The sequence below is a fragment of the Naumovozyma dairenensis genome, chromosome 8 (assembly GCF_000227115.2).
Source record: "Naumovozyma dairenensis CBS 421 chromosome 8, complete genome".
NCBI lineage: Eukaryota > Fungi > Ascomycota > Saccharomycetes > Saccharomycetales > Saccharomycetaceae > Naumovozyma > Naumovozyma dairenensis.
Genome location: NC_016486.1, coordinates 541,192 through 567,244, shown reverse-complemented (window position 1 = coordinate 567,244; position 26,053 = coordinate 541,192). Strand labels below are relative to the sequence as shown.

Here is a 26,053-nt window from a genome sequence, read left to right as displayed (position 1 = left end):
ATAAGTTGCCATCTGCCCATTCAATGAATAATTTGCATCAGGAAACTAAATTGATAAACAAAAATTTAGATCTTATGCATATATCGAAAGTTTCAAGTGAGGATAGTTCTACTCCCATAGGGACTAGTGATGATAGTATTTCTTCATCTTCTTCTTCAAAAGCTAACGACTTCACAAAATATAAGGACACCAACGAAACAGCTTCTGAATTTTCTGCTGATATCAAACCTTTGCAATTCACCATGAAAAGATCACCAATTAATAACACTTTTGAACGTAATGCAGCTATAGAATCCCAAAGATTAAAACAACACTCAAATACTGCACCATCTCTTACCAGCTTTCCAATTTCTTCCATCAATAACAGTAGCGACAACTCAACGAGGCCGAGCTACATGACTGATGATGCAACAAAAATATCTTCAAGCTCCACTGGGACATTATCAAGTGCTTCTAGATCAAGAGCTAAGACAACAACAGCAAGTAACAATATACATGGACGAACTGGTACTAGCAAACCTAATAATATATCAAATCCATTATGTTGTGCTAATTATTCATTTAATGCCATTGATCAAGATCAATTTGAAAAATACCTAAAAGAACCTCATTATATCAAACTATTGAATAAAAGAAAAAGTTTTAAAATATTCAGGAGATTATTCCTAGCCCAAGAATTGAAAGCATTCGACGATGAGAACAGAATTACTGGATTTCCTGCTAATTCACATGCTGATTCTAGTAAAGTAATAAACAATATACCGTTACATTCTCCTCCTATAACACCAACTTCATCATCAACAAATTTAACTCAACCATCAGATAGGGCTATTTGGATAACAAAATTTAGCCTGGATGGAAAGTTTATGGTTACCACAGGTAAAAGTGGTATCATACGAATCTGGAAAGTATTGAATTCACCGGTAGAGAGATGGGAGTTAAATTCAAGTATTGATTCAAATAATTCCGCAAGAGTCAAAGCTTTGCGTCTAAGAAACAATTTAAATCCATCACCTTCCTTATCACCAAATCATTCTGGCCCAATGGGGGGCAATAATAATAGTTCATCAACTAAATACAATGGAACCACCATGGATCCATCTCTAGATAACTTAACCCACTCACTAAATGATAGTATCACAAAGAATAATGGAACAATGAATTTATATGCACCAGTATTCAATCCTATCTGTTACAAAATGTTTAAAGAACACAAATCAGATGTTCTTGATTTGGATTGGTCCAAGAACAACTTCTTAGTAACTGCATCAATGGATAAAACAGTAAAACTGTGGCATATTGATAGAGCAACTTCATTGAGGACATTTAGGCATCAAGATTTTGTTACATGTGTAGCATTCCATCCAATAGATGATAGGTTTATCATCAGTGGGTGTTTAGATCATAAATGTAGGCTCTGGTCAATATTAGATAACGAAGTTAGTTTTGAATTTGATTGTCATGATTTAATTACTTCTTTAACACTATCACCTGAAGATGGGAAATACACTATTGTGGGCACTTTTAATGGTTATATACATATATTATTAACAAAAGGATTACAACATGTTTCATCCTTCCATGTTACTGATAAAACTACACAAGTTGAAAATTTGAAAAACACTCCAATTAGTATATATAAGAATCATAAGATCCAGCATGGACCAAAAATTACAGGATTGGAATCTTTTAGGGCGAAAATAGACAACTCTTTAAGATTAATTGTTACAACTAATGATTCCAAGATAAGAATATTTGATGTTAAAAGTAGAAAAATGATGGAGCTATTAAAGGGATTCCATAGCGGTTCGTCACAGCACAGAGCACAACTGGCACTCCATCATAATCAACCAGTCGTTATGAGTAGTAGTGATGATCATTGGGCGTATGGTTGGAAACTTAAATCATCTTCTGTCACAGTAAATGAAAGCGGACGTTTTTCTTCAAATGCATTGTCACCACAACTTTCTCATAATAATACCAATGGAACTGCACCTGCGCGAGGTACAATAATTAGATCAGCCAGTCTAAAGAATTTGTTCTCTAGACCATTAACGAAAACATTAAGTCAAAACAGTAATGATGATAAGCAATCAATACCAGCACCATCTTCACATAATCATTTGACGTTAACTTCCTTTTTATCGCACTACGGACATCATGAAAAGTTAATAAAGAATAGTGAGTGTATTTCATTCCATGCAAGCCATGCCCCTGTTACATCGTTTACCTCAGCACCCTCTGGAACTGCCAAGACATTATCGTTATCGAATGATTTCATCTGTGAACTATCAACTGAATTCTATGAAGATACAAATGATTATGAATTTGATGATGATTATATTACTCATAAACGATCAGGTAATAAAAATAATAACTCAAATATTATAAATGTAGTAAAGGCTATTGGTCCAATAATGGTAACGACTGATAACGCGGGTACGATTCGTGTCTTTAGAACAGATATCTCCAATAAGATCAGAAGAAGAGTACTGAAAAAATTACAAGAAGACAAACTACAACAAAGTTTACAACTATCCCTACAAAAAAATCATTCCGTGAAATCTATGATGAGATTACCATTGACATCATCTTCAGTTAATACTCCTCATAGTAACCTGCGTCCATCTCCACTAAGTGATGCTTCAGCTCTTCATACTGGAACGAACAAGAAAGGTAAACGTTCATGCCCCGTAATTAGGTCGAAGTCTAGTGCCACCATTAGTGCCATGGCTTTGACTTCAACCAGAGGTGGAAGTCTTTCTAGGCGTGCTTTGACTAATCAAGCACCATTTAAGAGGAACTCGTCCTATAACAATGTAACCTCTGATTCAAACAATGATAGTAACAACAGCACATATCCAGGCCATCCTGAAACATCCCCCAGTAACTTGGAACTGAAATGTGATATTTGTCATGGTAGCAACTTTGAAATTCTTTCAGAAAGGTCAGAGAACACATATTATTGTACCGATTGTGGTACTGTTTTGAACAACTTCAGATAAAAGAAGATTCTCCAAACGTTAAACAACGCCACAACAAATTATACATAAGCGAAACACAATTGAAATAAATTCGAACACATATATCTCTACACAGACTTTATAATTAAATAAAACCTCATCTTAATAACTAATAAAATCAATAACTAATAACTAATACCAACAGTAATAGTAATGGCCCAAATTTTACAGTAAAATAATATAGTAAAAAATGTACAAAGTTTATAGTAGAGGCTATATTACTCCGAGCTTCGGAACTTCGGAGCCTCGGCGTCGGACCTTGAAGGCTAGGGCCGGAGTTTTTTCACACAAAGGCCGATCGGTGCCATTGTATAAAAAGGTCAGATCTGGGGATCTCAAAGGGTCCACAAGACTCTGGTCCTTTCATTCAGGAGACAGAAACCACCGCCAGTTAGAATCACAAATAATTGAATATGTTCTTAAATGCAATTGAAGCTCAAATTAAATGGGGGATTATGTTATTCCAAGAAATCATTCATCAAGTCGGGACATTGATTAGGTTGAGTTTTCATCAAATGTTTGATTGGATTTTCGGACTAACACTAATCAATACAGCCTATAAAAAAATTCAAAGTTTTCTGATAAATATTTTAAGTATGGCACCAGTTCCCGAACATGTTTCCTTTATTATGGATGGAAATAGAAGGTATGCTAAATCAAGAAATTTACCTTTAAAAAAAGGCCACGAGGCTGGTGGTATTACTTTGTTGACGTTGGTTTACATTTGTAAGAAGATAGGTGTTAAGTGTGTGTCTGCTTATGCATTTTCTATTGAAAACTTTAATAGGTCCAAAGAAGAAGTGGATACTTTGATGAATTTGTTTGCTATAAAATTAGACGAATTTGCGAGGAGGGCAAATGATTATAAAGATCCATTATACGGCTCTAAATTAAAAATTGTGGGTGATAAAGATATGCTTTCGGAAGAATTAAGGGAGAAAATCAAGAAAGTTGAAGAAATTACCAAAAACGGGGACGACTTCACTTTTTTCGTTTGTTTCCCTTACACTTCCAGAAATGAAATTTTTCACACAATGAAAAACTCGGTGGAAAGCTATGTAAAAGACGCTAACCCAATAACATTATCATCTTTTAGTAGAAATATGTTTTTCGACAAATATTCAAATAGATGTGATCTGTTGATTAGGACAAGTGGACATAATAGATTTTCTGATTACATGTTATGGCAATCTCATGAAAATGCTACGATTGAGTTTCATGATAAGCTATGGCCCAATTTCGGGTTTTTTCTAATGTACTTAATAATTCTTAGATGGTCCTTCTTTTCAACAATCCAAAGATTTAACCAAAATGGAGGTCCACTAGGTAAAGGCCTCTTGAGAAGATTCCATGTTTTCCACCTTAGAAAGGACTCTTTTATTAATGTAGATTCCTTTCCGGAACCACCTATTTCCGTCTCAATAACTGGTGAAGCCAATTAAACCATTAAAAAAGTTAAGGAAATAATTTCCTTATGTTGCATTTTCTTTAAAAAAATCCTTCACATACATATTCCTTACTATCATCTTATCCTCTCTCTTCCATTTGTATATGCTAGTTTTATATACCAAAATACAATTTTTCTGTTTTTGAAGCAAAAAAAATACCATTTGATAAATTTAATCCAAGTCTTCAGGATATTTCAACTTCCAAAAGGAAACATCTATTGATAAACTTGTTTATTTTCAAGTATCAAAAAGTTGACTATTAAATTTTTTTGAAAGATTTGCAAAATTATAGAACTATCTATCCAAAAGTAAATAAAAAAAAGAATGCCCAGGAAGTCGTTACCACCGCTCCATTTACAAAAAAAATTCATGAATGCTGCAAAAAGTTGGGACATTTATTGAATATATATTTATATATACTATATATATTTACATTTTTAATAATCGTCCGCCGAAACGCCATCTCCTTCTTCCCTTAATCCACTATCATTTAATTCCACCATAGTATCTTCATTAGTCGCAGTTATTAGAGGCCCATCACCACTCTCCCACATTACTGAATTGTCGGAAGCAGTTGGACCTTCCAAGGTTGATACATTAGTGTTAATTGCATTTCCTGTGGATATTTGTGATTGATTCTCTGTAATTGACGTAGTAGAACTTGAGTGTGAAGAGGTCGAATTAGCTGGGTGACACCAATACCTATGATACTCCCAGGAATTGACCTGACATTGTTTGGAACAATATTTTGTTCTCCTACAACGATGGCATTTTGAAAATTGCTTAGGATACTCTTCCCACTTACCACAGGAGACATTAGCACATTGCCGTACACCTGTCTCATTTTTCCTACATGAATTCCTCATAATTACTGAACTCCAATAGACAAATTCGCGAGGGTTTGTTTTTTGGCCATTGCTAGAGGTAAATCGCTCCACTAATTGGAATATATTCAAATAATTTTTTGAAATAATATGTTGCCAGGTGTTGTCGGTCAACTCTTCCGACATAGCGTTATAAGACGAGTTGGAATTAAAATGTTCAGTCAACCGTTGCGCTTTAGTTCGTCTTTTGTTATCTTTTACTTTTGGCAGTGTCACATTCAGGCGTTCATATGGGTCTCGTAATTCCATTTTCTTCAATCTTAAGTCATTACATTTGGAAGCAATTGCCTCCAATTCTATAGTAAATGAATCTTTCATCGTAGAACTTTTAGCTACATGTAGGAATGGTTCACCTGTCTTGCTGGTACAATTTTTATGAAAGACTGGAACGTCTACATCTTCTGCATCCATTCCGTTCAATAGATATTGGCCTCTTTCTAGTATAGGTCTGAACGATAAAGATGGTATAAGTTCACATTTTTGTAGTTTTGACTTCATATAGGGATATTTTGAGATGAAGGCCAGAAGTTGTAGTGACCACACAAGATCGTCATGGGTAGGCACTATTTTCCCCAAATAGAACCGTCTGGGAAATTTTATAGAGACAGGTTCATAAGAAGTTGGAAGGTCAAGGAAAGTGTTTTCTTCATTCCAGGTTTGGTCATCAACTGTTGGGTCCTGCCATACTTCACCAAAATCAGAAGGTTGTGTCATCGTACTGGATAAAAAGTCTTCATCAAAAAGGTTCTGTTCATGCTCTATCCCATTAAAAATATCATTGCCAAACAAGTATTGGACATATTCTTCATAAGTTTTATTATAAGTGCCGAATTTTATTCTTTTTATTCGGTCATATATTAACTCAGTCTCAAGAGTAACAAAATGAACTGATAAATACTCTTTTTTAACGAAATCATAATGCATGTGATATATTAGATAATTATCCAATACGGTAGCTAATAAAGGTAAAATTCCAGCTTCAACAACTTTCTGCCTAGTTTCTTCAGAACCTCTTGTCCCCGTTAAGACAAGACATTGGAAAGCTAAAGTCCATTCCCATGCCAGTAACACGTGTTGTCTTCTTTGCCATGTTTCACGGGCCATAGTGTGTCTATTAATTCTGTCATTTCTTTCATCCATTGTTTCATGTACAGAAAAATGACAGTTTCTCAAAATAGAAATCAATCTTTTCAAAGCTCCATCATTAGCTACAGTTTCACGGACTTTTGGAGAATTTGAAATCAAATATGTTAGGTGATTCAGGGAATTAACTAATGGGATTTTGGAATTTGTATCTAAAGATTTCCTATTGTAAACAGATGCATTTGAAATTACTACTGGTCGATTTCTAGGAATAAAAAAATGGGTCGAATCTCTCATTTTCGGTCAAGTACACCACCAGTAAAGAAATGGAGTAGGTTTAGTTTTCCACAATAAAGTTAACTTCAATAAGAGCTCCCAGACTGCTTAAACACCAAGCTATACAGTATATATTGTTGATGAAACGGGGTTAGATAGCAAAAATATGGTATGCAACTAAATAAGCCGTCGGATTAAAAGATAATACAGGTAAGCAAACTGTTTCTTGAAAGGCTGAAAGTATATGGACCAGCTAAGCCATTAAGTTTTATTAATCTTCCTGTCGATTACAGAACATGCAACTTGTAATCCTGGTGTCATTGTTATTGAAGTCTTCTTCATATACCATATCCATCCTATTATTTTCCCTCCAAAGAAATAAAACATTTAAATTCACGTGCCGAATATGTAGCGAACCAGATAATATTTCCAACAGGAAAACATGAAAATACGGGCGTGTGGCGTAGTTGGTAGCGCGCTCCCTTAGCATGGGAGAGGTCTTGGGTTCGATTCCCAACTCGTCCAATTTTTTGCTCTCCGAAATAGTCTTATTAATTGAAGTAAAACATATACAACAAACCTGGTTGGAATAAACAATCCCAGTTTGCAAACCGATGTAGACTAGTTTATGGACTGACTATTGAATTTTGGTTTCAGGTATTTCTGTTTTATGTATATATTCATGCTAAATAGGTCAATGTTTCAAGTATTTAAAGAAATTTCATATGTATATTTATATGGGAAAGTCAATCTATCTATTGAATGGCTTGGTATTTCAATTCATCCTTATATAGCAATTGAGAAGCATTCCATTTCTTACCAGGTGCCAACTCAATGAAATCGTGAACATGGCCAGGTTCGACACAAACCATGTTCTTGTAACCAATCTTTGGTTCGAAATCGCCCATTCCTTCAGATTTCTTAACCCATGGGTTCCAAACGACAGCATCCGGCAAGTTTTCTCTTTTCAAGGTATGAATCTGCTTACCTCTACTAACCACTTGGATGTTACGATCAGCATCAACATTAGAGTAAATACAATCAGTTTCTTGGTGGAATGTAATGACTGGATGCTTATCAACGAAACTTTCCTTAATCAATTGATCATAAAGATGCATACCGGCTAGGTTAGAAACCATTGTATCTTCAATGTCTTCGATTCTTAAGTAAGTATGGAACAACCAATTGAATTTCAATGCTTCTGTGTTAGATGTATTATCAACTTCAATGCCTGTTTTCAAATAATCGGCACCTAATTCAACGGTCAAGACCAATTGGAAAGATCTTGGCCATAAGGCAGTCAATTCTGGATTAGCAATTTTTTCATTCAATCCAAATTGAACAGTTGGTGGATTTTCCTTTGTTTGACCTAAAAATTCCCAAGTGGAGTTTCTAGCAAGACCATGTTGTGGCAATTTGCTTAATAATTCATCAGTTTCGTTCTTACCGAAAACAGGGAAGACTAATGGAATACCACCTCTGACTGGTTTGGAACCATCTAATTTAGCGGCAGTAGATAACCATAATTGTTCTTCAGAATTTAACTTCCATGAATATACCGTGGCACCATACTTTAAGATGGTTACAGAAGTTTCTTTGTTGTGTGGATGAGTCAAGACAACTGTTGTATCGGTATTTTGGACAGGCATGTTCGTTGTTTAATTGATTAGAATTAGTTCCTCAAGGTTTTGTAAATAACTTTTCTTAAATAGCGAAAGTGAATAAATAAGATGATCGTTATCTCAAGCACTCTTCATCAAACGCAATTCATTTCTAAACTTTCCTTGTGGAAGGAAACTGATATAACGTTCACATACGTGATAACTATTTCAGATTCCTCCTGAGGTACGTATGATAAAATAAGGACGCGCGTCACGTATTATTTATTGCTCTGCTAACGACGATAAATTCGCTGAATAGTTAGTACCAGAAGAACAAGCAGAACATAAACATTCGAATGTCATATTTTTTAATGAACTTAGATAGATTAGAAAAGAATAATGGTTTACGAAATTTTTACTACACAAACATAAATGCTTTAATAATGCGACATTATTAAGATCGTTCATTGGATAATTCTATCAATGGTGGGAAACCTAAAGATCGGCCCCTATAATACATAATTCTTGTTATTCTATCTATCTCTTTTTTATAATCCTACCCTTACCTTTGTTGGCTTTATTTGCCTTTTTAGCGGCTTTTGCCTTAGCAGCTGCCGAAGCCAACTGTTCTTTAGTTTTAGGCACAACTTTAAAGAACCCTTCTAATCTTGTCTGTACGCCGGCTTTTAGACCCTTTTGTAATCTTTTAATACCAGCTTTAACTCTTTCTTCATTGAACAATTTTTCCTTACATAGAAATTCTATTAGGGCGTCTTCCTTTGGTGGTTCCCATTTCAACGTTATTTGGTTACCATCAATAATATCAGGGGTGACAAACAATTCTCTGGCTTCTTTATAGGGCCAATTTTCTGGAACTTTCCATTTCTTGTTTGTGTTTTCGTCTGATTCAATGAATTCTATAATTTTTTCTAAAGACCCATGTTCTTTAATCAATTTGAATGCAGTAACGGGACCGATACCCCTAATATTTTCACAATAATCACAACCCAACATAATACCCAAATCTATAAATTGTTCCAAAGTTAATTCTAACCCTTGTAAAACTTGTTCAGTATTAATTTCTTGAATGGGTTCCTTTTTGGCTTCTGAAAATGTCAAATGCCTTAATAAATACGGAGTTCTATAACATAAAGTATCCATATCTTCACTTGCCGCAGCGTATACTTTACCCTTCTTAGCTAATTCTGCACATTGAGCTTCTGCTTCACCAGGAGCATTAACATATGGAATACCCATCAACTCTAATAATTTCTTTGCTTCATCGTTATGTTCTTTTGAAACTTTAACTAATCTTCTTTCTTGTTTAATCTTTTCAGCTTGATCAGTAGCTTCAGCAAATTTTTTTTCAGTCTCAGCTCTTCTTGCAATTCTCTTATCTAATTCATGAGATTTCAAAACAGGTGGTTTCCCATCAAATACATAACATGGTTTAATACCATTATCAATCATCCTTAAGGTTCTATAGAACATCCCCATCAAATGAGAAGTAGTTTCACCTGCGTCATTGGTTAATTGTCCACCATCCTGTTGTCTGACGGCAATTAAAAATTGATATAATGACATGGAGGCATCGATGGCTACTTTTCTACCGAAAAATGCCTTGATGTCACTTTTTCTAATGGCTAATGGTGCATTTTCTGAGATGATTGCTGTTAACCCTTTGATACCCATTTTTAGCCCTTTCTATTTTTCGTTCCAATAGCTATATAGTTAACTGTAGAAATATATGCTTAGAAGCAATTTTTGAAGAGGTTACTTGCAGAAAAGATTGAAACAGATACTAATACGGTATACGACATTGATGGGATAGTAAAGTAGTCTATATCATTGGAAAATTAACTATATACTTTTGGATGATGAAATTTCTGGACGCGAAACGTCACATATGAAAAGTTTACGCGTCTGCTTTTTGCATACGTAGGTTCCAGGAGATAGATAAACAAAGTTCATTTTTAACCAAAATAGGGAGATCAAGATGCAAAAAGTGACCAAAAAATCTACAATCCCTCTAACTAATAAACAGGATGATAATGTTGTTAGTGATAACGTTTGACGTAGTCACATCAAACACTGCCTGCTCGAACTCATAGTTGATCATTGCTGTTACTGTACGCTATATATTGCTTCCCGATCTATGTGACTATATAGACAAAATAAGCCCTTCAGTATATTTGCAGGTATTTTACACCTGTCATTAAATTCTGGAATCGAAAGCTAATAAAAGGTACTCAAGTATTAACCGGAGAACCCCTATTTCTGCAGGCCATCACATTCCTTCATTTATTATACTGTTAAAAGAGATATCGTAAATATACCAGACGTAAATTCAAAGTTAAACAAGTTCAACACCATAAACGATTGTACGATAGTAATACGTACTAAAAAAACTAGGTGAGCATGGACCAATTGCAAGATTCCAGATTAGGATTACGAAGTATTGGCGTCACGTCCAAGTGTCACACAGAAGTATGTTTTATTTTATCATTAAGTGAGTAATTACTGTCATGAAATCAGTCAAAATTATTATGAAGCTGTGAAGTTCGAAGTAATGACTTGAACGACGTTATGTGCCGTACACGGTTGTAGCTGTATAACGTTTATTGAATTATAATTGAATATCTCTCGTTGAATTAAATCAAATTTCATGTAAGTGTTATCTTATTACTATTGAGATTGTTTTCATTGCAGCCAGGTCTACGGATTCGGCCGGCCATGCGTACAAGAGTTATGTATTGGGTCGGTTAAGTTGTATGGTTTTGCTGAGTGTTTACTCGGGCGTTCGGCATTAGTCTCTCCTAATCAAACCTACAAGTATTTAGAGTGTCCTGCTGAGCACCGAGGCGAAAGGAACTCGAGAGCGGTGTTTATGATTATGAGCTTTGTTTTTATGAATGCAAGACTTCAATGAGATATTATATGAACTTCTAGAATTTGTTTGACTTACTAAATTATTACTTTATTAACATGATCCTAAGCCATAATTATGTTGAGAACCTAATTAGGAGCTAATGGAAGTAAGATCTTACTAACTTTATTTTATCTCCTATATTTCTATCCCATTCCTACTCCCATTCTATTACTATCCTTATCCTATTCCTATTTTATTAACACAGTGCATTACAATGAGACAGAATGACATAAGATTAAAGGAGTACGTCTTTTATACAATATGATCCCTAAAGTATCAAGTATTTCAGGATGTAACAAGATTAAATGAGTACGCCCAGTATCCAGTACAAAGTTTAATTTATTAAATGTTTCAAAAACGAAACAAGATTAAATAAGTTCGTTAATTATCTAATCTAACTATTACAGGCAAGTGATTAGACAAAGTTAAAGAAAAAGTATTTTTGAAAGATGTAAAAGGACTAATAGTTCAATTGGAATTAAAAGTTTTTCAGTTAGTTAATTGATATCTCTTTATTAGTTATTATTTATACTATATAAAAAGAGCAACCCAAATAATCTATTCGCAAGAATCTTATATTCCAGTAGTAAGTTGATTTTTATCTATTATCCAACTCACATTTTACACAGTTTGAAAAAAAAATATGAAAACCATCCGTGATAGTTTAATGGTCAGAATGGGCGCTTGTCGCGTGCCAGATCGGGGTTCAATTCCCCGTCGCGGAGATATATTTTTTAACAGCAAACGATCCTCTTTGTTACCCGGATTTGTTTATAAAAAAACCATCTTTTATCAGCTGTGGTGTCTGGGCCTCCCACCGCGGCAAACAGTTCTCACCATTGTAATTGTTCTGTTCTGTTTTGTTTTGGTTTGGTTTGTTGTTTTTCGTCAACAGTGAATATAAAATTGGATATTTTTCCATATAAATTAAATTAACTCACTCAATACGATAACACTGAAAATTTATTGGAATTTTTAATACCTTCCCACGTCAACTCTTATTGTTCCTGAACAAAATTAAAAAACGTCTCAAATTGCCCGCATCGAAACAAAGGGAAGGAAGAACATACATATTAAAACTATTCAGTCATCAATTTATAGGGTATGACCATGCAACACCTTTACGAATATAGGCATCCTATCATCAACAACAATTTATTACCGGGAGGTGACCCAAACTCTGCTCCTAAGTTTCCTACTTTAGAATCATGGTATAACGCAGTTAACGATTATGAGTTTCAATCTCGTTGTCCCATTATCCTGAAAAATTCTCATAAGAATAAACATTTCACTTTTGCTTGTCATTTAAAGGAGTGCCATTTTAAAATATTATTAAGTTATTGTGGTCATCAAAGAGACGATAATGTAATCCGTTCTCCTTCAAACACTATTGCTGGACTTAATGATAATGGTAGTATTGATACCAATAGTAATAATAATAGCAATATTCATAGCAGTATTGACCATCACAATGACAATCAAAATATCGCTTCTTCTTTACTTACGGAAAAGACTGAAAACATTGAAGAAATACACAAAGGATCAGCTGAACCTGAGACAGATACTTTATTGAATGTCAATAATAATCATAATAAGAATACACAACCATCTGAGGCAAAAGACGACGAATCAAGGAAATATATACCTAACGCCGAGGTCGATGTCGAATTAGCTGCAGCAGTTGCCAAAACTGCCTTGGAAAGTTCAAATGTCAACGCAGACGTTAACTCTACTGAACTAAATAAATCAAACGGAGATTTTCCATCAAATGATAGCACAGATAATAGGTTAACTACAGAAAATAAGAATGAGACAACTGCTAATAAAAATGGAGATGCTAACAATAATACCAACGTTAACGATAATGATAATAATAATAATAGTGCAAATATTATATCACAAGGGTTTAATCCCTTTTCGAATGAGGCTATTATGGATTCTCAAAGATCTCAAAGATCTAAAGAACAAATATTAGGTCCCTTTGTTGTTACGAAAATGGAAATTTATCATACTCATCCATTAGAGGCAAATTTAACGCTGGATCAATTTGTATTAACAAAGATACCAAGAATTTTACAAAATGATTTAGATTTTGATCAAACTTTAGAAGAATTGTATTCCTCGGGGAACCATAATGAAGTTACTAAATTTAGAGTATCTCAATTTGTAGAAGAGTCAGGTATCGTTGATATAATAAAAGCAAGATATGGACTCGCCCATGAATATTTCACAAAGAGATACTGTTCTCTGATTGCAAGACGTGTCACTACATATAAGGCAAGATTTGTATTGAAAATGAAAAGAAATGGAACTTATAATATGGACCCAAATACAGTGGTTAAACATAGAAACAGCGCAAACAATACCATTGTCACATCAATTTATTCAAATCCAACTCAACGATTATTGAATACAGGCCAAAACCGTGCAATAAATACAATTGTTAGGAATAATAACAATAATAGTAATAATAATCCAAACAAAGATAACTCGCTTCCAGTGTCGGTAACTGATGTCATAAATAGTGGTAACCAAGATAAGGGACAACAACAACAACAAGAACAAAGAGATTCTACCACCCCAGCAGATATAACGTCTGAGAGGGGTCCTAGACCAAACGATCTTCTTCATCATGATATTATAAATTCTTCTTCTAAACATGCTAATATGGATGATGTATCTAACAAAAATATCACAGAGATAACTACCTCAAATGACAAAGAAAAATCACCTGAGCAGGTCGTTGATAAAAATAGAGACACTAATAAAGAGACTACGGCAACCATCGCTAATGTTAACGAAACACGTGACAATAGGAATAATAATAACAATAATAATATTGATAATGAACTGGAATCATTGACTACTCAAGAGGAAAGAAACATAGAACGTTTAAAACAATACCAAAGAGAATCTTCTCAGTCTGAAAGACAATATCGTTATCCTACATTAGCTGATATTGAAATGGAAGCTGTGACATCTGCTCAACATGCCATAAATGAATCGCTTTCATTGAAGAGAACTTTAGGTGAAGATGATGTAAATGTTGTTGGTCATGCTCAAAATGCTGGCATTGAAGATAGGAATAAACGTCATAAACCTAATACAGTCGCGCTAACAACAGCAGGAGCAACAACAACAAGTTTAGAAGATCATTCTGCATTGAGTACTTTAGAAGAATTACCTGATGATAAATTACCTCATGATGTCGCAGAACAATTAAGATTATTATCCTCGCATTTCAAAGATGTAGATAACAACCATCCTCTAAATCATGGCAATAATGACGATGAAGGACATGACCATGATAATAATGATGAAGAAGAAGTGGAAGATGTGGATGCAGACTTAGTCCGTGTCATTAATGCAGCAGCTGCAGCAGCAGCTGCCGCTCATGGTGGAGATGACGTCTCTTTGGAACATATTACTGCTGAACCATCGCCCCATTTAACAACTACTACCACTAATACTACGAATACTACCACCACAACTACCAATACGACAGAGCGTAATTTACTCGTTATTGATAGTTATACAAAGAATACTTCCGAAACACATGACGATATTAACAAATCTAAGGAATCACATGCATTGGATGAGAATGAAAATATTCAACCTGAATTAAGGGATCAGTAAATAATCAATGCATGACATCCTGATATTCAATATAAAATATATATAACACTATATATTTATTAATCCATTGATCTATTCACTCGTTCAAAATTATGTATTTGCTCACGTGTTTAAAACTACACTTTGATATTCATCTTGGAAGAAATGGCGGAACTTTCTTATTACGGTACGCATATGAGACGGAAATTAAAGTTTAAAAGGCGCCGTCTCATACTTACGTAATTATATCACCACTTCCCTAATTTTATAAATTATAATGACTTTTTTACTACGTAGGGATAGAATACAGTGGAAAAAATTAAATACGTAATTATAAGGGGAAAATACCGTCACCTATTTTGAAGATCCCAAATCTGGCATATATAAAGCAACGTCAATTAGATCTCAAACAGCCTGTTATAATTCAATCAATTTTTTTAACATAAAAAGAGGAGAGTAAACACACATTATATAAGCAAACAATCAATCACTCGGAAAAAATATGCCAGGAAAATTATCAAAAGTAGCAATCATCGGTGCAAATGGTAAAGTGGGTCGTTTAATCATTGAAAAACTTAAGGAGGATCGTAAACATTTCGACGTGCCATTAGCGATTGTTCGTAATAAAGAACAAGTTGATTATTTTAAGAATGAAGTAAAGATCGATGCATCGCTAACTAGTATTGAGCATTCTAGTGCCAAAGAATTGGCGAATGCTTTGAAAGGCTGTGATGCTGTTATCTTTACTGCTGGTGCAGGTGGTACTAGTATAGAAAGAATCTTTACTGTGGATTTGGATGGTTGTGTCAAAACTGTAGAGGCTTGCGAATCCGTAGGAATCAAGAGATTAATTGTTGTTTCTGCAGTGAAAGCTGAACATAGAGATTTCTGGTGGAATATACAAGGTTTGAGAAATTATTACATTGCTAAGAGAGCTGCTGATCATGATGTTAGACAATCGAAATTAGACTATACAATTGTTCAGCCTGGTTGGTTAAAATCAGGCGAACCAACAGGTAAACTTCAACCTCTGGAAAAATTCGAGGAAAAAGCCGAAGGTAGCTATGCCATTGAAAGAGCTGACGTTGCCTCCTTTATAATTCAAGCTTTATTACACCCTGAAAAGACTGCAAGAAAGACAATTGAGTTAGCTAATGGTAACCAACCAATTGACGAATTTATTCATGCACTTAAATGAAGAAACGAACTAGCAAACAAGCTAGTAGCTTAAAAAAAACATTGCCTTATGTCTTATCTATTACTTAATACGATTTTAATAAATAAATTTGAATTAATCACACGATAACATAATATCGATTCATATACTTTAATGTTACACGAAAGGCAATTTCCTTTTTTCGCACTGTTCTAGTTAATTTTGAACCTATAAGAGAAATAGTTTGATACATATCTATAAATTTCTTTCAAATTCTTGTTGCTTCAAAATTGCTTCTTTAATATCATCTGAAACAACACCTTCATAAATTGCTGGAGACACATCTAGAAGTCCTGACCTTTGTCTCGTTAGATCCGGATCTTCGATTCTAGTTTCATAAACAATACTAGATGAAGCATTATCATTACCATCTATTTTCTTATAAAATCCTATTACTTTAGAAGATTGCGTAGATTCTGGGATATGTAAGACATTGGTATAAGGATCTCTCAAGCCTTGACGCTCCATTAACAATAAACGTACACGATCGTAATACATGTCGCTATTAAATCTACTACATGCAGCTGCATGTTGATACAACCAATTCGTTGCATTTAATTGATCACCCGCTGTGGCTACTACATTGGTCCCTGTCATATGGGCTTGGGCTCTTCTTTGGAAAAATTCTACTGCATTTTTAGCTGGATTTTTAGCTGCGGTGTCATCAATCAATTCAATTCCCTCTCTACCTCTTGCGGTAACTTTCTTAGGAACTTTTGGTTCTCTTGCAAGTGTCCCCTCCACAACGGAACCTTCTTGACGTAATTTTGTCGAATAATAATCATCTGTAATATTTCTACCATTTCGTATAATCTTGGCTCCAAAGACTTTAAAGACACCTCTCGCACTCACTAGGGCAATCTGTCTATTCCTATAAGAATAGGGTATCAAACCACGATCAATCAAATCGTTCTTATCAGATTGTAAAAGAACAAACTTATAAATACTTTTATTGTATTGAAAGAATAAGTAGGAATCTCTAAACCCAACAGATCGAGCACATTCAGTAGCTAACATGAATTTACGTTCTCCTCTCGATGTCAACGTGAAGGTTCTGATTAGAAATTGTCTACCACCCAATAGGTCACCATTTCTAGTAATTTTTGCTTCACCCTCTGGATCATCTGGCAATGCATACTCTTCATTGATAACAGGTAATGGATTTCCCTCGTCATCAACAGGAATTGACGATACAGATTTCTTGAGATTTTTGTCGGATTTTATTGCCGTTATGGAATTACTTCTTTCATGTTTCTCTTCATCATTGTCGTCTTCAGCATTATCTTCTTCTTCTTCTTCTTCTTCTTCATCTTCGTCATCTTCATCGCTTTCTAATTTACGTTTCCTCGTGACCCTAGAAGAGACCTCGAGTTCATCATCTTCATCTTCATTGTAATCTTCCTCCCTTGCATCCGGATCATTAATGTCATCATCATCTATAGCTAGGCCTTCGGTATCTAACTTATAATTTGGCTTATTTGTAATTGATCTAGACCTTGTCTTTGATGAGCTTCTTGATGCAGGTTCATGTTCTTCCGGGGGTTTTGAAGTTTCTTCAGTTTCTAGTTTACTTGGTTCCAATGATTGTTGGTCATTTCGGTTTCCAATCTCTTCTTTTTCAGCCTCAATTGGTTCCAGCGATTGTTCGCCATCTTTCGCTTCTTGTTCTGGTTCGTTGTCTGTGTCAGCTGACTGTTCGGTGTGCTGTTCCGTAGGTAATTCAGCTCCTTCTTCTTCTAGATGGACAGCTATTGGTGTTTGCTCTTGTTCATTGTCCGGACTTACCATAGGCTCTGCCCCACTTGCCTCAGTTTCATTTACATTTCCTAACATATCTAGTTACTAATCAATTAACACGATGATGCTTTTAATACCTTTCCTTCCTCTTTATTCCTTGTTTTCGCCAGTCTCATCTACAAAATCATCATCGTCTTGAATGTTTATCTTGTACGCACGTACTATTTTTCATCTGAAGTCCTTCCTATATCAAATTTTAATATGCCGTTTTCCGCGATAACGGGCTCTTTTTCTGTTTTGTTTCTGTTCTGTTTCTGGCTTTCATTTGGGTGTTCTGTTAAGCAAAACAGTGAACCAGTGCGCAGCGCCGCCGCCCACCACCAAAAATTACATGCTTTCGTGACAGAGCTAATTAACGTGTAGCCTAACTGACTAGTTAGTCAGTCCTTTCAAGTTTATTCAAGTTTGGGAATCCCAATTAAAGAGGCCTCCCCCACGATACCAACCTGGTACATAGCTATGTATCGTTGATACTTTTTTCTTTAGAAATTACATCATATATATAAGCGTCTAAATAGTAACTGACATACAGCCCAATCTCTTGAGAATTTCTAGAATTCAACTGACCATTTCTTTATACATGCGTCTGTACCGGCACTGACTAAAGTGTTCGCATCGTTCCATAACAATGCATTAATACCATCTTTATGCGCATTCAAGTATTTAATGGTTCTCATTGGTTTCTTCATTGAATATATGATAATGTTCGTATCCAATGAACCTGTCGCAACCAAATCTTCTTCCCCTTCTTCTTCTTCGGGCCTCCATGAAATAGCATTTATCCTGCCTGTATGGAAGGACCATCTGGATGTCTTTATATCTCTAGTTTCTAAATCAAATAATATAATCTTACCCATCACGTCACCAGCAGCAAGATATCTCTCTGATTTTGAAATAGAAATACACGATGGTGTAGAAGTTAATTTGGAATTCAATTGGAAGCACGAGGATAGTTCAGAAATGTCAAACACTTCAATCAAATTAGTTTCTTCATATCCAACAGAAACGATTTTGGAACTTAATCCAATAGCGGCTACTGGGGTTTTTAACTGTAAAGATTGTAAAATAGCACCTGTAACAGAATTCAAAAGCAGTAACATATTTTCGGAGGTAACTACCGCTGTCATACCATCATCGTTACTTGTAGATACTTTTGGTTGATGTTCGAATTTATATTTGATTTCATCATTCACCATCAATGTGTCATCCCATGAGACACTAGAAATTTTTCCTGATGTAACATTGTCAATAGAAACAATCAAATTCCTATGAAGATCATGTAATCTTTTTGGAATGGTTTCCCATTCCATTACTTTACCATCGTACGAACCACTTACTAATGGGTTTGTCGCTAAAGCTGTTATACCTTTGTTATGGCCTTTAATTGATCTTAGTATTGAATCCTGTCCCATTTGGAAGATGTTTAAAGTACCATCCAATGACAAAGAAACGATTTGATTATTTTTAGTTGCTACAACAACACCCACTTGTTGTGTTTTCAGTGAATCACTCCCAGTGACAGTCCATACTTGTTCACATTTAGACGTTGTTACATCCCAAACGGCAATTTTCGAATCCGCACTGGCAGTTACGAATTTATTTGAATCAATCCAATCCAATGCAAAGTTTCCACCATTTATTTGGTGACTTCCATCTTCAATATACTTTATAAATTCTCCTGTTTTGCCATCATAACAAACAATTTTCCTATCGGACCCCACACTAACTACGAATTCTCCATTATCAGGCGAGAATTTCACATCTCTAATAAACTTTCCTTGATCATGGTGCATTCTATCACTAGCGGTGAATTTGAAAGGAGGACCCTGATAGAAAACTGCAGTCCCAGCATCACCCACAGTCATACATCTCATTGGCCTAGATTGTTTAAAATGAACAGCATTAATCTTTTGAGAATGACCAGAAATTTCACCAAGTGAATTCCCAGTATCCCAAGAAATAAATACACCAAATTTATCCCTACCTTCTCCGACGACAGCGAGTCTTTTACCTTCACAATCCCATGCAATGTCTGTGATGGGTCCCGCAAGAACTTGGAACTCGGATTTGATCGTCGTACTGATGATTCCAGTGTCCAGGTCTTTGTTCCAACCCCAGACGATAACTTTACCGGATTCATCACCGGAACAGACATATTGTGACCCCTTAATTGGAGAGAACTTCACAACAGTGACATTAGATGAAGAATGTCCAGTGAATTGGACAGTAATTTCGTCTTTAACGTCTTCAGAGAGTGAACGGATGAATGCGGATTTGCCACATGGGTATGCAATTGTGTTGGTAGTTTCGTCGTACGATAAATGGACTGAGAAATTCCTGCGAGTTGCTGGCTGTGGTGGTATAATAGAGTCCAATTTAATCTCTGGCATTATTATTGCTTCGTAATTGTTGTTTGACCTTGGCTATTTGTTTGTACAACTGTCTCCCTTATATCTATGTCTGTATTTCCATCCCTATATATGTCAACTTCGAATATATTTAACATGTTAAACAGTGGGATCTGACAGATTTATGGTGGATTCCTCACGAGCCGGTGGCGTCACTATTGTTTCTGGAAAATTTTCAAAAATTCAAAATTTAAAATTTGGCGATGAGATTGAAAAATTATCATTATACTGCAATAAGACTATAGAAAATTTGTGATCGGAAACTCGAGTACTATGAGTAGAATTACTGATATATACCACTGCTAAGGTACCATTTTATCGCATTGCATTAATTACACGAAAACATCATGTCTTCTGCAAGACCTAGAATTGTCACTTCCAGAGCAGCTGTGCTCCCACAACAAACTACGCCAGAACAAAGATACTGGCGTCAATTCTCATCTACCCAACTTGTAAAAGAGCATAATAGTGTCACACATATTGCATTCAACCCACAACATCCTCATGATTTTGCTGTGACCTCCTCCACTAGAGTACAGATTTTTTCTTCCAGAACTAGACAAGTCATTAAAACTTTCTCCAGATTCAAAGATGTCGTCTACTCCGCTTCTTTCAGAAGTGATGGTAAACTACTATGTGCTGGTGATGCTACAGGTCTGGTCTCCATCTACGACTCATACAATCCAAGAACAATTCTATTATCTATCAACGCATCTACACATCCCACTCACGTCACTAAATTCCATTCACAAGACAACAAAACATTAATCACCGCATCAGACGACAGAGTGATAAGACTTTGGGACATATCAAACGCATACCAACCCACTTTGGAATTAACAGCCGCTACAGATTACGTCCGTTCAGTAACTTGTGTCCCCTCAGCTCCACACATGATAGTATCAGGTTCTTACGATGGTGTGGTAAGATTATACGATACAAGAACATCATCCGCTTCCACTCCTATCTATTCTTTAAACCATGAACAACCAGTGGAAGATATAATCTCCATCTCCCCAACTCAAATCGTATCATGTGGGGGCCCCAATTTCAAAATTTGGGATTTGACTAGTAACAAGAAACTATTCGAACGTGGGAATTTCAATAAATCAGTGACATGTCTGGATTATATACAAGATCCACAATCGCCAATGAATCAAACTTTGATTGCGTCGAGTTTGGATGGTCATGTTAAAGTATTTGACCCGGCTGATAATTTCACTGTCAAGTTTGGCTGGAAGTTCTCCTCTGCTGTATTGAGTTGTGCGTTGTCTCCGGGGGATTCTCAAGGGAATAAACATCTCGTTGCTGGGCTATCTTCTGGGTTGTTGGCTATTAGAACTAAGAAGAAGGAAAAGAAAATCTCCACGAATAAGAAGGGTTTAACTGTGGCTGCTGCCAATGAGAAAAGTAATAACTTTAAGAGAATGATGAGGGGTGCTGAATATCAAGGTGATCAAGAATATATTGTTCATAATGATAAGATGAAACAACAACGTCGATTAAGGGCTTTTGAAAGAAATATCAACCAATTTAAATGGGCAGATGCCTTGGATAATGCCTTTGTACCAGGGATGGCCAAAGAATTGACTTTGACTGTATTACAAGAATTACGTAAACGCGGTAAGATCCGTGTTGCTCTTTATAATAGAGATGAATCATCTTTAGAACCATTGTTAAATTGGTGTTTAAAAGGTATTGAAGATGTTAGATCGACAATAGTGGTTGCGGATTGGATTGCAGTCGTATTAGAATTATATGGAGATGTCTTTGAAAGTTCGCCTGTTTTACAAGAAATGATTGTAGCACTAAGAGATAAAGTCAGGCAAGAAGTATACAAGGCAAAAGAATCTCAAAGGATAGAAGGGATGCTACAAATGTTGAGCACTTAGGGTCATGTATAGGATAACGTATAGAGAATTCATAGAGAAATGTATTTTTTAAAAAGCTTTAAAAAAAAAAGTTTTGGTCTAGATGCCGCATTCTTAGGTAGTAAGATGACTGCCGGGATGGGATGACAATAACAGGGCATAATGTCTAGAAATAAATGAATCTTGAAGATATTGTCCCTTGTGTATGCTTAAAAAGGGTCATCATTATACTTTGTATATATTCAGGCCAAAATAGTTATAACATTGCTCGTTCTAAAATGTCACAGTTTGTCTTTCCGACCCCTCGAATACAGAATAATTTAATTCACATCGAAAAAACAACTTATATAATTATTTGATTTGCAAACGAGACGAAATTGTGTATAATACTACCTTCTATGGCTGTTTCAACTTCAACTACAAGCAGAACCTTGACTATCAGGAAAAATGTTAAAGTTAAAAGTCGCTTTCTTAACTTCATCGATTTTGTTACGCGAACGAAGGCAAGCGCCAAAACTTCTTGATGAACGTTACGAATATACAAATTGGCGAGACATATTAACCTGGCAAGACTGCAAGCCTTTCAAAATAGCAAAGAATTAAGCTCTAAATTTAACAGTTTTTACATGCCTTGTGAGGAATGGATATAACACGGTTCCTAGAACTACCAGTAACAATTAGAAAAGAGGTCTATTTCCACTTGAATGGATCATTCACACATTTGAATCAACAATTCACTAATACAAGTTTGTTATCTCTCATATCGTCATTAGCAACACCACCATTCCATTCAAAGAACAATGAACAATTGCGAGAAAAACTATACCCAACTTATGCTCCATATCTTGAAGCATTCGCTTTCAATTCAAACCTAATAGATCAATGGCTTTCTTATTCATCATGGTTACGTTATGACGCGATTGTCATTGATTGTATGAGATTAAATCATCTTTATGAAGGGTCTTTAATAGGTCCTGTTGATTGGATATTTCTCGGTGGGAAAATCAAATTGGCTTATTTTGATAAATTTTATCTGTTGCAAGTATGGTTTTCATATCAAGAATATGCTAAATGGATTATGGAAGGTGGGAAGGACGGTGATTTGATTCTCGAAACGGAATATTTAAGGTTCAATACTGAGTGTTTCAAACCAAATATGATGATAGAAACATATAATGTTATGGAAAATAGGAAACTACTCGGGTTTGTATCTGATGTCTTTTTTGGCGAAGATGAAATAGAAGATGATATATTTGAGGAAAAAGACACCTTACAAAAGGAAAATAACTCCATCGATGAAGAGATTAGCGATGCTTTAAATACGCTGGAAAGTGTAGAAAATGGCACGTATAAAAAACGTAAGACATCCTCAAAAATACCAACAATGTCATCTAAATTAAATGATAAGCCATTGACCAAGATAATTGAGAATCTACATAAATTTAAAAATATACGGAATTTATTTGTACGAGGGGACGCATTATATGAAACTATGATCAATGCCCATGGTATTCGACAGGTGGGTCGTAAAGTTAAATATGTTGTGAAAACCAGAACACGTACAATGCAATTATTACAATTGAAATATCCTACAAGGTTCCATGTCGCTGACTTTTCAAGGTGGGTTAATCTTCGAGAAGTTCATATGTCAGGTATCGAACATGCTGACTTAAATGAATTTGTCCTACCGAAAGCATGTAAATCATTGACTATCAGCAACTCTCAAAACATTATTTGGTGGGATATAATGGGTAAAATCAGTAACTTCCTTCCGGAAAAGCACAGATTCGAGCACTCGTGTTATCCTCTTAATGCCAGCGTCCAAACATGCTCAAGTTTGGAGAATTGCGCTCATAGGAAGCTGACAAAACTAAAGGAAGACAGCATTACACAGGACGATCTCGTTCGTTGTAGAAAAGAAATTTGGAAAATAATTTTTCCTCTGAATTATATACAATTAAATAATGTATTTTCAATATCAAGTGGAACGATTGTTGTACCTAATGCCATGTATGAAAATCATAGGATACAATTATTCGGAAAGTCCAATATCAATGAGCTGATTGTAATTTGATCATACAAATTTCATCATAATTAGTTGTATAAGAATATGATAGAGTTATATATATTTACAGGATAGAACAACAAAATGTATAAAATTTATTGTTTGCCGTAACCCGCATTCTTGATTAACCCATTAGGAATAACTTCAAATTTTCAAAATACTGCTCCTCTGGATCAACCTTATTGAACAGTTCTTCTAGATTCTTCCTCAAGTTTTCATCTATGGGGGTATTAAATCTCTTTAGCTGCAAAAGATGTCCCTCTGTTACAAGTTTCTTCATTGTCGACAAGTCATTCGTTTCATTAAACAGGTGGATGAAATGAGCCCAAGGCCTATCGTCGCTATCTGGACCAATACGGGAGATTTGAGTATTCCAAAATAAGAAAACTTTCTTCCAATCACGAAGTTCGAAGAGAGTATCTAAAATAGATATAATTATTTTTCTTTGCGGTTTTTTGGACCAACCTCTGGTTTTGAAATAGACTAAAAGCTCTTGCAAGGGATTTTGTAGGACTATCGTTCGGTCATCGTTAATCAAAGATCGCAACAATAAGGAAATAACCTCAGGATTAGTTATTATTGCTTCCATGGACACTTCAGCAGAACTTAAATAAAGTGATAACATCTCCACGATTGTTTTGTTCCTTTCTATTAAAGATTGCTTATTTATACATGGAGTCAACAAAAGAGACTTTAAAAATGCTACGAAATCTGCAGTGGTCAATTGAAAACCGTTAGATTTCTTCAATAGAAAGTAATCCTTGCTAATACAACGAGTGGTATACAGTTGTGGGTACTTCTTATGCAATGATGTTAAAAATTGTAATCGTAGTTTCCAGTACTTTTCGGATTCAATTCCGTCTTTAGGTAATATCAAAGGCCAGTGTTTATCGAAATAACACTTCCAATTGGGAATATTAACATTATTTTCAATATTAGAATGAGGTCTGTGCTTATATATCACTTTTAGTCGTGACAGGACATCGAGATCGAAGAAGCCCTCTTCACTATGAAGTAACTGATCAGCATTCTCAAACTCATTTTCCTTAATAAACTTATTTAAGAGTGTTGGTGTACGACGGCTACTAGATGTAGTAGAATATTGTCTTCTCTGATAAGCCAAACGTCTCAATCCAGCCAATATATTATCGTCTTCGACCGTGCTCTGTTGCTTCGTATACTGATAATCCTTTGCTGCTTTATCTTGATAATATTCACGCTCTTCTTCAGTGGTTGCCCAAAGTTCTTCCAAGTTCAGTTCCTTCCTTCTTTCCGCTGTTATCATATTAACAAATATATCATCTACATGGCACTTTATCATAACCCAATTATCTTGTTTACCTACTTTTTGCTTGTTATTAAAATTCGCTTTAATCTTTTTACGTCTTTCTAATCGTCTTTGTAATTTTTTAGTATCTGTACTACTTATCAGTCCTTCTTTATCGGGCAATGAATTGAACCTATTCTTCAAAAATTTGTTCAATTCAATTGAGGATTTATTTGAATGAGCGATAGATTTGGTGGTGGAAACAACCAGGATTCCCTTATTGTTCGGTCTCTGGTCGAAAATCTTCACATCAGTTAATCCCAATTTTTGTAATTCAGATGTAATTTCCGTAAGAGAAGAAGGACTTTCCTTAGGATATTCGATCTCTTCCAGCACTGTTTCCTTCTTGGGTTTAGGTACTAGATACCATGGCTTGGCCACAATGGAATTATATCTCATCGGTACCAAAGACATAGCTATCGACAACTGTGGTTTCTTCGACACCATGGTAACCCCTAATCTTGTTCTCAGCAGCATATCCCAAAGTGTACATATAGATTATTAAACTTG

The 26,053-nt window shown here is 35.2% G+C and overlaps 12 protein-coding genes and 2 non-coding genes across 14 annotated transcripts; 8 read left to right on the top strand and 6 right to left on the bottom strand.

Moving 5' to 3' along the window:
- Positions 1-23: 23 nt before the first annotated feature.
- On the top strand, positions 24-3,005 carry LAF1 (Laf1p; the record flags this gene model as incomplete). Its single annotated transcript, XM_003671602.1, has 1 exon — positions 24-3,005. One exon carries the CDS (start codon positions 24-26, stop codon positions 3,003-3,005), a length of 2,982 nt encoding a protein of 993 aa, XP_003671650.1.
- A 431-nt stretch (positions 3,006-3,436) lies between these two features.
- On the top strand, positions 3,437-4,465 carry SRT1 (ditrans,polycis-polyprenyl diphosphate synthase; the record flags this gene model as incomplete). Its single annotated transcript, XM_003671601.1, has 1 exon — positions 3,437-4,465. The coding sequence occupies one exon, from the start codon at positions 3,437-3,439 to the stop codon at positions 4,463-4,465; it is 1,029 nt and encodes a 342-aa protein (XP_003671649.1).
- Positions 4,466-4,908: 443 nt separating this feature from the next.
- On the bottom strand, positions 4,909-6,735 carry MUB1 (MYND-type zinc finger protein MUB1; the record flags this gene model as incomplete). The annotated part of the gene is made up of 1 exon (XM_003671600.1): positions 4,909-6,735. The coding sequence occupies one exon, from the start codon at positions 6,733-6,735 to the stop codon at positions 4,909-4,911; it is 1,827 nt and encodes a 608-aa protein (XP_003671648.1).
- A 431-nt stretch (positions 6,736-7,166) lies between these two features.
- Positions 7,167-7,239, top strand: NDAI0Htrna5A. Its single transcript has one exon. It is a non-coding gene; the product is annotated as a tRNA-Ala (tRNA).
- Positions 7,240-7,469: 230 nt separating this feature from the next.
- NDAI0H02300 (glucose-6-phosphate 1-epimerase) lies at positions 7,470-8,363 on the bottom strand (the record flags this gene model as incomplete). Its single annotated transcript, XM_003671599.1, has 1 exon — positions 7,470-8,363. The coding sequence occupies one exon, from the start codon at positions 8,361-8,363 to the stop codon at positions 7,470-7,472; it is 894 nt and encodes a 297-aa protein (XP_003671647.1).
- Positions 8,364-8,852: 489 nt separating this feature from the next.
- RAD27 (multifunctional nuclease RAD27) lies at positions 8,853-10,007 on the bottom strand (the record flags this gene model as incomplete). The annotated part of the gene is made up of 1 exon (XM_003671598.1): positions 8,853-10,007. The coding sequence occupies one exon, from the start codon at positions 10,005-10,007 to the stop codon at positions 8,853-8,855; it is 1,155 nt and encodes a 384-aa protein (XP_003671646.1).
- Positions 10,008-11,897: 1,890 nt separating this feature from the next.
- On the top strand, positions 11,898-11,969 carry NDAI0Htrna8D. The gene has a single exon. It is a non-coding gene; the product is annotated as a tRNA-Asp (tRNA).
- A 379-nt stretch (positions 11,970-12,348) lies between these two features.
- NDAI0H02280 (uncharacterized protein) lies at positions 12,349-14,880 on the top strand (the record flags this gene model as incomplete). Its single annotated transcript, XM_003671597.1, has 1 exon — positions 12,349-14,880. One exon carries the CDS (start codon positions 12,349-12,351, stop codon positions 14,878-14,880), a length of 2,532 nt encoding a protein of 843 aa, XP_003671645.1.
- A 481-nt stretch (positions 14,881-15,361) lies between these two features.
- NDAI0H02270 (uncharacterized protein) lies at positions 15,362-16,057 on the top strand (the record flags this gene model as incomplete). The annotated part of the gene is made up of 1 exon (XM_003671596.1): positions 15,362-16,057. The coding sequence occupies one exon, from the start codon at positions 15,362-15,364 to the stop codon at positions 16,055-16,057; it is 696 nt and encodes a 231-aa protein (XP_003671644.1).
- A 213-nt stretch (positions 16,058-16,270) lies between these two features.
- Positions 16,271-17,908, bottom strand: NPL6 (Npl6p; the record flags this gene model as incomplete). Its single annotated transcript, XM_003671595.1, has 1 exon — positions 16,271-17,908. One exon carries the CDS (start codon positions 17,906-17,908, stop codon positions 16,271-16,273), a length of 1,638 nt encoding a protein of 545 aa, XP_003671643.1.
- A 515-nt stretch (positions 17,909-18,423) lies between these two features.
- On the bottom strand, positions 18,424-20,262 carry AIP1 (Aip1p; the record flags this gene model as incomplete). The annotated part of the gene is made up of 1 exon (XM_003671594.1): positions 18,424-20,262. The coding sequence occupies one exon, from the start codon at positions 20,260-20,262 to the stop codon at positions 18,424-18,426; it is 1,839 nt and encodes a 612-aa protein (XP_003671642.1).
- Positions 20,263-20,627: 365 nt separating this feature from the next.
- Positions 20,628-22,172, top strand: UTP15 (snoRNA-binding rRNA-processing protein UTP15; the record flags this gene model as incomplete). Its single annotated transcript, XM_003671593.1, has 1 exon — positions 20,628-22,172. The coding sequence occupies one exon, from the start codon at positions 20,628-20,630 to the stop codon at positions 22,170-22,172; it is 1,545 nt and encodes a 514-aa protein (XP_003671641.1).
- Positions 22,173-22,791: 619 nt separating this feature from the next.
- On the top strand, positions 22,792-24,225 carry CTF13 (Ctf13p; the record flags this gene model as incomplete). Its single annotated transcript, XM_003671592.1, has 1 exon — positions 22,792-24,225. One exon carries the CDS (start codon positions 22,792-22,794, stop codon positions 24,223-24,225), a length of 1,434 nt encoding a protein of 477 aa, XP_003671640.1.
- Positions 24,226-24,340: 115 nt separating this feature from the next.
- Positions 24,341-26,020, bottom strand: ATP25 (Atp25p; the record flags this gene model as incomplete). Its single annotated transcript, XM_003671591.1, has 1 exon — positions 24,341-26,020. The coding sequence occupies one exon, from the start codon at positions 26,018-26,020 to the stop codon at positions 24,341-24,343; it is 1,680 nt and encodes a 559-aa protein (XP_003671639.1).
- Between the last annotated feature and the right edge of the window lie 33 nt (positions 26,021-26,053).